Source organism: Lissotriton helveticus (genome assembly GCF_964261635.1).
Source record: "Lissotriton helveticus chromosome 1_1 unlocalized genomic scaffold, aLisHel1.1 SUPER_1_unloc_15, whole genome shotgun sequence".
NCBI classification, from domain to species: Eukaryota; Metazoa; Chordata; class Amphibia; order Caudata; family Salamandridae; genus Lissotriton; species Lissotriton helveticus.
In genome coordinates, this window is record NW_027611654.1 from 2,565,381 (window position 1) to 2,578,312 (window position 12,932).

Genomic DNA, 12,932 nt, shown 5'->3' on the forward strand with positions numbered 1-12,932 from the left:
AACTCAGGCAACTTTGCACTATGGTACAAGGCTGCCTGCATTGAAGCTATGCAGCTAAATGTAGCATCAACGATTTGGCTGCCTAAAAGTGCCACTGTGAGGCATAACTGTGTTGGTTGACTGACCTCCCGCTTCACCTGACTCAGACGTATAACGCATTGCTGACACCTGCTCTTCTCAAGGAGCTGCTTGGAACAAAGTATGATCTGGACTCCAATTACACAGTGGAAGACCAGAGGGATACGCTCTGTTGACGATATAGTAGGGGACGGTGAGTTTGCCCCCTTTGCTACTCTCATGTGTGATTGTGGTCTGCCACAATCGCATCACTGACAGTACCGACAGCTCCTGCATAGCCTGCGACACATGCTGGGTGCTCCCCCTTTTGATCTTGAGACTGCCCCAATCTTGCATTATATCCTGATGTGGAAAGGATATAAGGACACCATGGTGGGATTGTATGTTACAGCTGTGGGCAGCCTTTTTTCGAGCACCACCACCCACAATTGATGCTGTTTGTTGGAGCAGAGGATGTGCCTCTTATTGTCTGAGCAGGACTGGCACGACCTTTGGAAAGACCATGGCAGTTTCCTCGAGGAGGTCAGGCTGAAATTCAGTTATGTCAAGTCCCTACACCACTTGCTGAAACTCCATTCTTCACTCAGGGGTCTCACTGATGCTTTATCCTTTAAAAGCTACAATAAGTTGGCACAGAAGCTGGAATGCTAGAACATCAAAGAACATCTTTATTAAACTCACATGAGTTGAGGCTACGTCACACAGAAACCGTAGTAAATGTATGAGGTAGTCTGAAGGATTCAGAAAGCTTCAGCGTTATATACATTTAAGAGTCACATAAAAAACACTTATGCGAGGGGCAGTCCTGGCTCATGCAAGCACACAAAACTACCTAATATGGACATACAAGTTCTCTTTGTTCAACCAAGTGGGAGAGGCTAACAGTTTACAGAACGTGGTAAACACATTCCTATGTGAGACTAATCAATACCAGATGCAGACCCTACCGGGCATTTCTGAGCATGCGTTAAAGTAGAGGAGGCTAAATATATCCTGTTACTGGGCAGACTTCAGGCGCAGCTAACAAGAAGGTAGGACAAAGCACATGGTGAGCACATGGCAGCACATGGCAGACAAGATGGCTGCCAGAAATACAAAATGGCTTCTATAAAGCGGACAAGATAACTTCTAAATACAAGATGGCTTCTGCTAACGCTAACCCATTACTGCCAAATACAACACACTGGCACTGGACGGCGGAGTACATCTATAAAGCACATACGGCAGACGATTCCAATCCCGGAGGTGCTGAAGGTGTGGTGCACGGCTAATGACATTTTGCATTTCCTCCGGACTGTACAGTACTTTGTGCTACTGGGGCACCATTTCGGATAGCTTAATCACCAACCTAGGGGTGGCACCGCAATTCATGGCCCGTCTGACCTTGCTTCCCAAAATGTAAATATTCCAGTATTTAAGCCACCATTGTAAGAGGTAGCTGTCTATGGCCTTCATAGTGGGAGTTGTCTTTTTGGGGGGCGACCATGGGGCCCGGCACCCTGACATTAAATGATCCTGTTCCCATATGAATTCCCTTGTGTTCCCCCTCATCCTCCTTCCCTGATCATCTGTGGGATCTTCAGAGCCACATCACCTGTATCGAGATGAGTTATTTCATTTATTGTTTCTCCTGTTATCAATGTCGTATCACAAGTTCTAGTTTACACAGTATCTTGGACTCTGCTGAATCGATAAACTTTCATACCTGTTATATGCTCATTGTATATGACAAATCAATAATGAAATGAGGTATAAAAAATAGACACAGGAAGTGCTGTCACTTAACATTTGACTTTGACAATGCCAAAGGAAGAGACATTACTGAATTTATAGACATGATCAGAACACATGCAAAGTGATAAGATTGACAACCAAGTCTCACTAAAATAGACATTCAATGTAACATTCAACGGAACTGTGTGCAGTACTCATGGTGAAATATGAGAAAAGGTTTGCCAACAAAATGTGGGACAGAGGGTCTGCTCTGTGCCGAATATTCACGTGTGAAGTTCTAGTTAATCCCCATAGTTTTGAAGAATGGGCTAGGTTTGAGTGAGACTTCAGATCGACCTCCAAATGTGTTAATGTCATTCGTCATGTGTGATTCTTGAGGGCTCTGATGTATGCATGTCCAAACAAATGTCGCTGTCGAGGCACTTAAGGCTGCTTGCATGACAATGCTACAAAAAGTTGGCGCACTCACTAATCAATGGTGTATTGATGACAAGTGCAGTATGATATTGGAGCCTTTGTGAAGGAGTAGAATATTTTCGAGTAGTGAAATGCCCCTCCCCTGTTCTTCAGACCAGTAACACCCACTCATTTTTATGATACAATGCAAAGTGTGTGAGAAATTTCTGGTTCATATTTGATATCTCTATCTTAGGAATTAATTGTTTCAAAGATAAATTACTTTATTGTTTGTCAGTGAATCTTTGTTGAGAGAGGGAGGTGGTTACTGTAAACAAAACAACACAGCCTGGAAGAGGCCGCTATCTTGATAATTTAGGAGACAGTTGTGCTCTTAAATCAGAAACTCAAAACCTAATTAGTGCCTAAATTTCAGTCTTGTGCAAGGATATAAAACCATATCAAATATAAGGAATAAGCCACATTGACAGAAAATTAGAAATAAGCTGTTCCTTTCAGTCCTGCCAAGTACCATGCAACAGGCGCTAGACTAACAAATTTCAGTGTGGTGGTCCGCATCACCGCACTGAAATGTGAATTCACGCATAAAGCGCCTGTGCCAGTCATGCGCCGTGGACCGAGTGGAGGCTGGTCTTTTAATAATACTAGTGTTAGCGGGCCAGGCAGGCTGCCCACGCTATTCAGAAGACTGCTTGGGAGCTGGGCTCTGAGCTGCCTGCTTGGTACAATGTACAGACTGGTTTGAATCACTGCGCAGTAACGCAGCTTACTTTCTCTTGTCATGGGCTGCCTCTCGTGGCACGTGCTCTCTGCTGCTGGTGCGGTAATGAAACTCGGCGGCTCGCTGCATTGCGATTGACCAACTCTCAGCCAGTCTCACCACATCCCTGGGTGGTGGCGGAGTCACTTACAACATTCGGACTGACTGCAGTTGATGGAGTGGTTAGTTCGAGGTCCCAGATCACTGGGATCCATGACTGTGAAGTTGAGTCCACTGCCCGAGAGAGGGAAGCCAGGCGGCAGACATCACGTGGAATGCAGCTGCTCTTGAGCTGGCCACCACTGAATTAATTTCAAGAAAGTGTTTGCTTAACCCGCACCCGCGCCAAACACCGCGCCAAAGACTAGCCTAAGACATGCCCGTCTGGGCCCGTCCGGGACAGGACGGGGCATGGGGCAGGACACCCTACATTCCCCACGTTGCAGGTATGACCTCCTTGCAATTAAAAGCGTTGCGCCCCAATTTACATCGCGACTGCACAGGCCTCTCGCCACTAGGGGACACACATTGTAACAACTGCAACTTCCAACTCACAAATATCCAACCCTATTCGGACCCAATACCTACTTCCCAAATCACAACCAAACGTCCAAAACGCACTAACCTCAACTACTCCTTCCTTAGCGTCAATTGCAGATCTCTACCACAGCACAAACTGGACATCCTCACCCTTTTATTAGATGATGCTCCAAGTGCCCTCTTCCTAACAGAAACTTGGCTACACGAAAGCTGAGGACCGGATGTAGCTATTGCTCTCCCTGACAACTATGCTATCACAAGACAAGATAGACAAGGCCAAGTGGGTGGAGGAATTGCAATTATATATCTGAAAGAATTTACCTGTAAATTGCTCCCAGGTAATATCCCAGACTGTGAAGCTGCCTCTTTCCAAATCACCCTCAACCCTAATTTCACTCTGTCCGGTCTCCTAATATATAGACCACCTGGGAACGCAAACTCCTGGACAGCCAGCCTAGCAAATCACATTGCCCCACTTCTGTTAGATTAAAAAAAAATTACACTTTTAGGGGACCTAAATCTGCATCTTGAGGACCAAACAAATGTGGCCTGTTGTAATCTAATAGACGATCTTACTGCTCTAAACTTATCACTTCTCAATGTTGGTCCTACGCACAAGGCAGGGCACCTATTGGACCCTATTTTTACCAATATCCCTGACCTAAAATGGACCCAAACCAGCCCCATATGCTGGTCAGATCACCATCTCGTTAGTTTTAGCCTAAAGAGACCATTTCCTCCCAGGAATACGACCTGGTCTGCGCAATCCATGAGAAATTGGAAATTATTAGATATTAACAGACTGAACAACGCACTTACAATTAGCACCCCCTCCCACGACCAAAATATGGAAAATATTGCGAAAACTACCAATCAGTGGCTAGAAACAGCAGTAAACCAATGCCTTCCTTTAATGGAGGCAAAAAGAAACTTCCACCGCCCCCCTGCCCCCTGGTTTAATGAATTTCTCAAAACTGAAAAAACTTAATGTAAAGTTTTAGAAAGGAAATGGCGCAAAGACTACAACCACGAAAATAAAACAACATACAATAAGGCAAGAAATGCGTATCATACCTCCTGTAGGAAAGCCCAAGCTCTTTATGTGGCAAACACCATCAACAATGCCACAAACAAAACAAAGACCTTATTTAGCACAGTAAAGGATCTAGCAGGTGCTCAAACAATGGCTACAGCTCACCCGTTAACAAAAAAACAATGTCAAGACCTGGCGACATTCTTTAACGACAAAATAGAAAACATTGTCACAAACATCACTGCTAGACCCCAGGATAACGTTTCAGAGCAGCATATCCTAAAAACACCGGAGGAAATAATCCCTCTTGAGAAATGGCCCCCCATAACCTTGGACTCCCTAAAAATGCCCTTGAAATCCATTTCATCAGGCTCCCCCTGCGATCCTCTCCCGGTCCGCTTTCTGAAACAACTTGACACCTCCCCCTTGACCATTATAGCAGACACGCTAAATGCTTCCCTTCTAACTTCCACTGTCCCGTCTAGCTGGAAGCACGCCATAGTGACCCCATTACTGAAAAAACCTTCAGCCGACCCCACGATTCTATCAAATTATCGGCCCATATCGTTACTCCCTGCATTTTCTAAACTGATGGAAAGACACATCCATTCCACCCTCACTTCCTTCACGGAGAATAACAACCTCCTCCACCCATCGCAATCAGGTTTCCGAGCAGGACATTCAACGGAGACCACTCTACTGGGTGTGACGGAAAAAATTCGAAAGTTTCTGGATAGGGGTCAAACAGTCGCACTCATTCTTTTAGATTTGAGTGCGGCGTTTGATACTATATCACACAAAACTCTCCTGGCCACTCTAGAAAGAAATGGCATCCGTAAAGAGGCCCTCCAGTGGATAATGTCCTTTCTATCTGACAGATCCTACCAGATCAAATCCAGTATCGCATGCTCAGATACGCTCCCCGCCCCTTATGGAGTCCCACAGGGCTCCATTCTGAGCCCGCTGTTTTTTAATCTGTACCTTAGACCACTGGCCGATCTAGCTGACCGCGCAGGCCTAACCTTAATGTCATATGCTGACGACTCTCAGATCATCTTTTCCCTATATGAGTCAAACCCCTCAACCCCATCTGTCCTGAAAAATGGTCTCCAGGAAATCTTCAACTGGATCACCACCAACCAGTTGAAGCTAAACGGGGACAAAACTGAGGTCCTCCTACTAGGAAGAAATAAAGAGCTTTGGAACCCCTCACATTGGCCACCTGAGATGGGAAATCTTCCTACCCCAGCCACACAAGTAAGAAATCTAGGAGTCATTATTGACAATACTTTGTCGATGAAACAGCAGGCAAATAAAGTGGCTGGCCTCTGCTTCACCATAATAAAATGGTTAAAGAAAATCATTTGGATGCTGCCCCAAAACACTCAAAAAACCGTAGTCAACTCATTAATAACATCACGTATTGATTACGGAAACATACTCTACTTGAGCTCAAACCTAGCAGTGATCAAACGACTCCAAATGATCCAAAACGCTGCTGCACGACTCCTGTGCAGGATCCCTAAGTTTGACAGAATATCAAAACATCTGAATGATTTACATTGGCTCAGGATAGAACATCGGATCAGCTGCAAAACCCTGATTTATACGTTTAAGATTAAAACCAAAACTGCGCCCGGCTACCTACAAGCCTTGGCCTCCCCCTACCTGCCAACAAGAAATCTTCGATCCCAAACAGCAGCGAATTTCGCCGTCCCGAGATTCAAACTGCAAAGAACAGGAGGGCGTTCATTTGCTGTGAAAGGACCCACCTTATGGAACTCGCTCCCCCCGCATATCCGGAAAGAAGAAAGCTATACGAAATTCCGGAAATATGTAAAAACCCGGTTGTTCCAGAAACAACTGTAGTAATACCACAATTCAGCATTTCCCCTTCAATCTAACCGAATGTCACAGGCACCAGGAAACCCTTTTTGGGTAGCTGTAGCGCCATCCAAATGCAAAAAATAAATAAATAAATAAATAAACCCTGCTAGGAGTCAGTGAGGGCCATAAAATAACAATTGCTGCCAGTAACCAATTTGCAAATCTGTGCTTGACTTGCCTTCTGACCTCCATGTGCCACCGTACAAGTCAGAGGCCTCCGAAGTCATCTGCGGCGTCCCCCAAGGATCCTCGCTGAGCCCCACCCTCTTCAACGTCTACATGAGCCCCCTCGCGGCCATCGCACGCCAACACAACCTCAGCATAATCTCCTACGCCGACGACACCCAGCTGATCCTCTCCCTGACCAACGACCCCGCCGCCGCCAGAGCCAACCTGCACGAAGGGATGAAAGAAGTAGCCGAGTGGATGACGACCAGCCGCCTGAAACTGAACTCTGACAAGACGGAGGTCCTCATCCTGGGCTCTTCACCCTCCGCCTGGGACGACTCCTGGTGGCCTCCCGCCCTGGGCACCGCACCCAAACCGACAGACCATGCACGCAACCTGGGCTTCATCCTGGACTCCTCCCTCTCCATGACCAGACAAGTCAACAACGTCTCCTCGGCTTGCTTCAACATCCTACGCATGCTACGGAAGATCTTCTGGTGGATCCCCACCGAGACCAGGAAGACCGTCACCCAGGCCCTCGTCACCAGCCGACTGGACTACGGCAACGCCCTCTACGCCGGTACCACCGCCAAGCTCCAGAAGAGACTCCAGCGGATCCAGAACGCCTCAGCCAGACTCATCCTCGACATCCCACGAACCAGCCACATCTCCGGACACCTGAGAGACCTTCACTGGCTCCCCGTCAACAAAAGAATCACCTTCCGCCTCCTCACCCACGCACACAAAGCCCTACACGACCAAGGCCCGAGCTACCTCAACAACCGGATCAACTTCTACGCTCCCAAACGCCACCTCCGATCAGCCAACCACGCCCTCGCCGCCGTCCCCCGCATCCGAAGAGCGACTACAGGAGGAAGGTCCTTCTCCTACCTGGCCGCCAAGACCTGGAACTCCCTCCCGACCGACCTGCGCCTGACCCGAGACCACCTCTCCTTCAGGAAGAAGCTGAAGACCTGGCTGTTCGAGCAGTAGCGGCACCCCCCCTCCCCCAGCGCCTTGAGACCCTACGGGTATGTAGCGCGCTATATAAATGTCATTGATTGATTGATTGACACACACACAAGTCATACCCACACTTGCAGTCAAACACAAAATTGCACCTAGCGGCCAGTCAGTGACATGCACACACAACTTGTACGGCACAACACCTTTCTCAGGCCGGCTGATTTAACATGATTTCTCTGGCCTGAACGCTAACGTGACACTGTTTACTAATGCCACTACACCTGATCTATCATCTTCCACATAATTGCCCACTGGCTCCACGAGGCTGTGACTAAGGGGGTCATTAGGATGGCGTGCTGACCTGAGTCTGCCAGCCATCCCTGCGGTTTTGGGACCGGCCGCCAGACCTGCGGCGGTCCCGCACCGCAAATTACTTTGCGACCGCCACCATGGCGGTTGCATTCCGCAATTTAACATTGCGGCGGGTGCTGCTGACAGCAGTACCCACCGCGATGTTAAAATCGCACGTGTAACATTTCCCTGCTGTGAGAAGTTGGCCTGGTAGGGGATGTTTCCAATTCTGGAACCACCTACTACCTGACCAAACAATCCCTTATGGTGTCTGGTTGTAAGTCAACCTTATTAGACAAGCTATCCTAGGGGTAGCATGGACTAAGCAGCCTAAAGGCTTAACTTAAGAGGTCGTGTTAAGCGAGCTGTTTTACCACATACAATCCTGTAATACCAAATGAAAGGACACCACACAAGTATATATTATAAAAATATATGTGTTTATTACTAAAAACAATCCCCAGTATTCTTTATGAATAAAGGGGCACAAGCGTTAAATCAAAAGCACTGTTTAAACATACAAGTTGCACAATTATGGATGAGGGCGGGTGGCCACTCAAACCATATACTAAACAAGTGGTATAAGAGAGGCCACTCGAACAGTGGTTAGGCCTAGGGCCTAGGGAATCGCTGGGAGCAGTCAGGACAAGCAATGCTGAAGTCGGGAATGGCCCTCGGGATTCGGGAGATGTGCGGAAAGCGCACGCATGCACCAATGTTAACCAATGGTGCGTAAAAGTCATAGAGTTAAAGTTTAAGGACACTTCCGCTGGACCTAGAGGAACAAAACTTAACACACAGACCCTAGAGATGTGCACCAGTGTGGGAACACCGGCGGAGCAAAGTTACCTCACCCACAGGAAGTGGGTGCACAGGGTCGAAGTGGCGTCGGGTTTTGACACGCAGGCTCTTGGTGCTTGAAGCTGAAAGGGCTGCAGGCGGGTTAAAGATGAAGTGTCCGGTGGAGTCCAAGGGTGGACTCAAGTTGTAGAGTACCTGAAAGCAGAGGGGACAGAGTCTGGGTCACTCAGCAGTGACCAGGGTGGAACCAGGACGGAACCAGGCAATGTCGGGCGCAATCAGGTGGTCGTCGAGGAGCTTCTCTCCGCTGTCACGTGGGCTCTGGGGCATCTGCGACGTCCAGGAGCAGGTCACGATCTGTCCCACGCAGGCTCTCACTGTCGGTGCAGTCGGCTTCAAGTTTGGAGCAAACAAGCCTTGGCAAGAGCAATCCACGCAGGATCGGAAGATTGCTTCTCACTCGGACCAGGAAGGTCAGAGTCGGGGCTCCTTTTTAGGGGAGCTGGTGTGGATCTGGAGCAACCAGATTCACGAGTCTTCTTAGTTAGTTCGTCGGCACAGGGACCACTAGCCAGCTGGCAAGTGACCGGGCCAACGCGTTGAGCCAAATAGAGCCAAAGGGCCCCACGCAGCACTCGTCGAGTGTGGAGGGCTGAACTTCGGCTCAGGAGCAGCTCAGGGTGGGGGCTTCTCAAACCCCGGTGCACAGCTTCGAGGGTCACTCGCGGGCTGCACGGTCAGCGTCTCATGGTCAATTCAAGATGGCGTGCCCCACGCTTCCGGTCGCCTCCACGGGTCTCAGCTCTGCAGGGACTGTGGATCGGGCTGTTGGAAGGCAGGCAAGCTTGATCTCGTCGATCTCAGTCGCTCGAGTTCCGGCGGGAACTGCAACTAAGTAGACGTTGAGGGCTGGATGGTGCCTGCTGCTGCAGGGTGGTCACTCCTTGACCACAAGGGAGATTCTTCGGGCTTCCACGTTGAGATGGAGGTCCAAGGGTCCAGAGTTTCGTTTCAAATGTTTCTTCCAGGAAATCTGATGTGCATTGGCACTGCTCCCACTCTTATTCCAATCTGGGGGGCGTGATTACCTGCTAGGTCCCCTCCTATGGGTGGGACCCAGGAAGTGGGTGGATACACCCCCTTCCTTTGATCCAGGCCGCCCTGGCACGAGGGCTGGAGTGCCCCAGAACCGGTTTGGCCGGATTATGCAAGGGGCAGCCTTGTGCGCCCCAGGCAGTGTCTGGTTTCTTTCAAACCTCCCTGCTACAATCCACTATCTCCTGTCTGGAGGGCGGTGACACCCTCCTGTGACAGGAAACCCTTTGTCCAGGACCCATTTGGTTGAGTTTCGGTCAACTGCAGGGGTCCAGACATTTGTCTGTGGCAGAGGCATCCATTTTGTGGATCTTAAGGTCTTTGGAGAAATTAACCGCATTTAGTAAAGGAACATGTCTTACCCCTCTAGAGGGGTGGAATGCCATCCCCGTCGCCAGAACTGGCGAGGGGATGGTATTCCAAATCGTATGACACCTTACACGACATGTTTTGATAAAGCCAAACCAAAGTTGCTATTTAACCGTGAGGATTATAAGGCACTTAAGAGTATATGGTATGGCATTATCCTGAAACAGCTTAGGGAGTTGTTCCCGACAGCTGCAGACAGGCTCAGCTTATGCTAGAGCTCCATCTCACATAAAACCACGCACCCTGCCTCCAGGATTGATGAGGCCTTCCATAGGAGTGGCTCACAGGTTTACATGTGTCCAGATATAGGTTTAGATATAGGTATACTATATCTAAGCAAGGGGTGATTACACCACCTTACCCCAGCTGAGTGATCAGCCAGTTGTGTCAATTTAAGAACCAGCCAGGGGTGGCAAAAGATATGCTGCAGCCCCTGGTAGGCCTTGGTGGCCCCTATGCCCTGGGCACCTATAGTGCATTATACAGGGGCTGACAAGGAGTCCATTTCCAATTGGTATGTGCCTATAGCACATGTATCATTAATTTAGTGAGAGAACAGCAGGCTGGGGGTCTGATCAGCAGGCCCACAGCCTCAGTAGTCGAAAACCAGTGAAGCAAAAAGCAAAAATTTGGGGTGACCATAGGATAGCAGACCCTACTCTCCTACACAACCCCCCCCATCTTGATTAAGTTGTGAGAGCACAGCTCCCACCCCCAACTCAGAAGCATCTGTCTGTACAATGAACTGTTTGGAGTAGTCAGGACTCTTTAGGATAGGTGCAAAGCACATGGCCTTCTTCAGGTCATCAAATGACTTCTGACAGCTAACTGTCCACTGAACCTTTTTTGGCATCTTCTTGGATGTCAAGTCATTTAATGGTGTCACTATAGACCCATAGTTTTTCACAAACTTTCTGTAATACCCAGTCAGGCCCAAGAAGGCTCTGACTTGTGTCTGGGTAACTGGAGGAGCCCAGTCCTGTATGGCCTGGATTTTGCTTTCCAGTGGCTGAACCTGGCCTCCACCTACTAGGTGGCCCAGGTATACAACCTTACTCTGCCCTATCTGGCACTTTGTGGCCTTGATAGTTAGGCCTGCCTTTTGCAGGGCCTCCAAAACTTTCTTCAGGTGGATCAGGTGATCCTCCCAGGTGGAGCTAAAGACAGCAATATCATCTAGATAAGCTGCACAAAAGTCATCCAACCCAGTAAGGACTTGGTTCACCAACCTTTGGAAAGTGGCAGGTGCATTCTTCAAACCAAAGGGCATTACCACAAACTGATAATGTCCACTAGGGGTAGAGAATGCTGTTTTGGCTTTTGACTCCTCAGCTAGTCTGATTTGCCAGTAGCCAGCTGTCAGATCGAATGTGCTCAGGAACTTGGCAGAAGCCAATCTGTCAATGAGCTCATCTGCTCTTGGAATGGGGTGAGCATCTGTCCTAGTGACAGCATTGAGACCCCTGTAGTCCACGCAAAATCTCATTTCTCTCTTTCCATCTTGGGTATGAGGTTTTGGCACAAGGACTACTGGGCTGGCCCATGGGCTCTCTGATGGCTCAATCACTCCAAGCTCTAACATCTTTTGCACCTCAGCCTTGATGCAATCCCTGACATGGTCAGGTTGCCTGTAGATCTTATTCTTCACAGGCAGACTGTCACCAGTGTCCACTACATGGGTACACCAGTCAGTCTGGCTGGGTGTGAGTGAAAACAAATGCCTGTGGGCCTGCAAAACTTGTCTGCAGTCCATCTGTTGCTGGTCAGTGAGGCTGCCTGCCAAGGCTACTCCATCAACTGAACCATCATCAGGGTTCTGGGAAAGCAGGTCTGGGAGAGGGTCACTCTCTTCCTCCTGATCCCCATCTGTGGCCATGAGCAAGCTCATGTCCTCCCTGTCCACAAATGCTTTCAAACGGTTCACATGGATTACCCTGTGAGGGCTCCTGGGTGTTCCAAAGTCCACCAAGTAGGTGACTTCTCCCTTCTTTTCAATGATAGGATAGGGTCCACTCCATTTGTCCTGGAGTGCTGCTGGAGCCACTGGCTCCAGTACCCACACCTTCTGTCCTGGTTGGAACTCTACCAGTACAGCCTTTTGGTCATGCCAAGCTTTCTGCAATTCTTGGCTGGCCTCCAGGTTTTTGGATGCTCTTTCCATGTATTCAGCCATCCTGGAGCGCAGACCAAGTACATAGTCCACTATGTCTAGTTTGGGCTTTTTGAGAGGTAACTCCCATCCTTCCTTCACCAAACACAATGGACCTCTCACAGGGTGGCCAAACAAAAGTTCAAAAGGGCTGTAGCCAACCCCCTTCTGTGGGACCTCTCTGTAAGCAAAGAGCAGGCAGGGTAAAAGAATGTCCCATTTCCGCCTGAGCTTCTCTGGTAATCCTTTTATCATGCCTTTAAGGGTCTTGTTAAATCTCTCCACAAGCCCATTGCATTGTGGATGATATGGGGTGGTAAACTTATAGTTTACTCCACATTCCTTCCACATTGCTTTCAGATAGCTGGACATAAAATTGGTGCCCCTATCTGATAACACCTCCTTTGGGAAGCCCACTCTTGAGAAAACTGCAATGAGGGCTTTTGCCACCACAGGTGCTGTGGTGGTCCTCAGGGGAATAGCCTCTGGATACCTGGTGGCATGATCCACTACCACCAGTATGAATCTGTTCCCAGATGCTGTTTGGGGGTCCATTGGACCCACAATATCAATTCCAACTCTTT

The 12,932-nt window shown here is 48.7% G+C and overlaps 1 protein-coding gene across 1 annotated transcript in view; it reads right to left on the bottom strand.

Moving 5' to 3' along the window:
- Positions 1–681: 681 nt before the first annotated feature.
- The window catches only part of LOC144805573 (uncharacterized), a 257,010-nt gene continuing 244,759 nt past the window's right edge, over positions 682–12,932 (bottom strand). The window contains exon 3 of the mRNA XM_078672097.1: positions 682–725. Within this exon, the coding sequence (XP_078528223.1) occupies positions 682–725 (44 nt within the window). The remainder of the gene's footprint in view (positions 726–12,932) is intronic.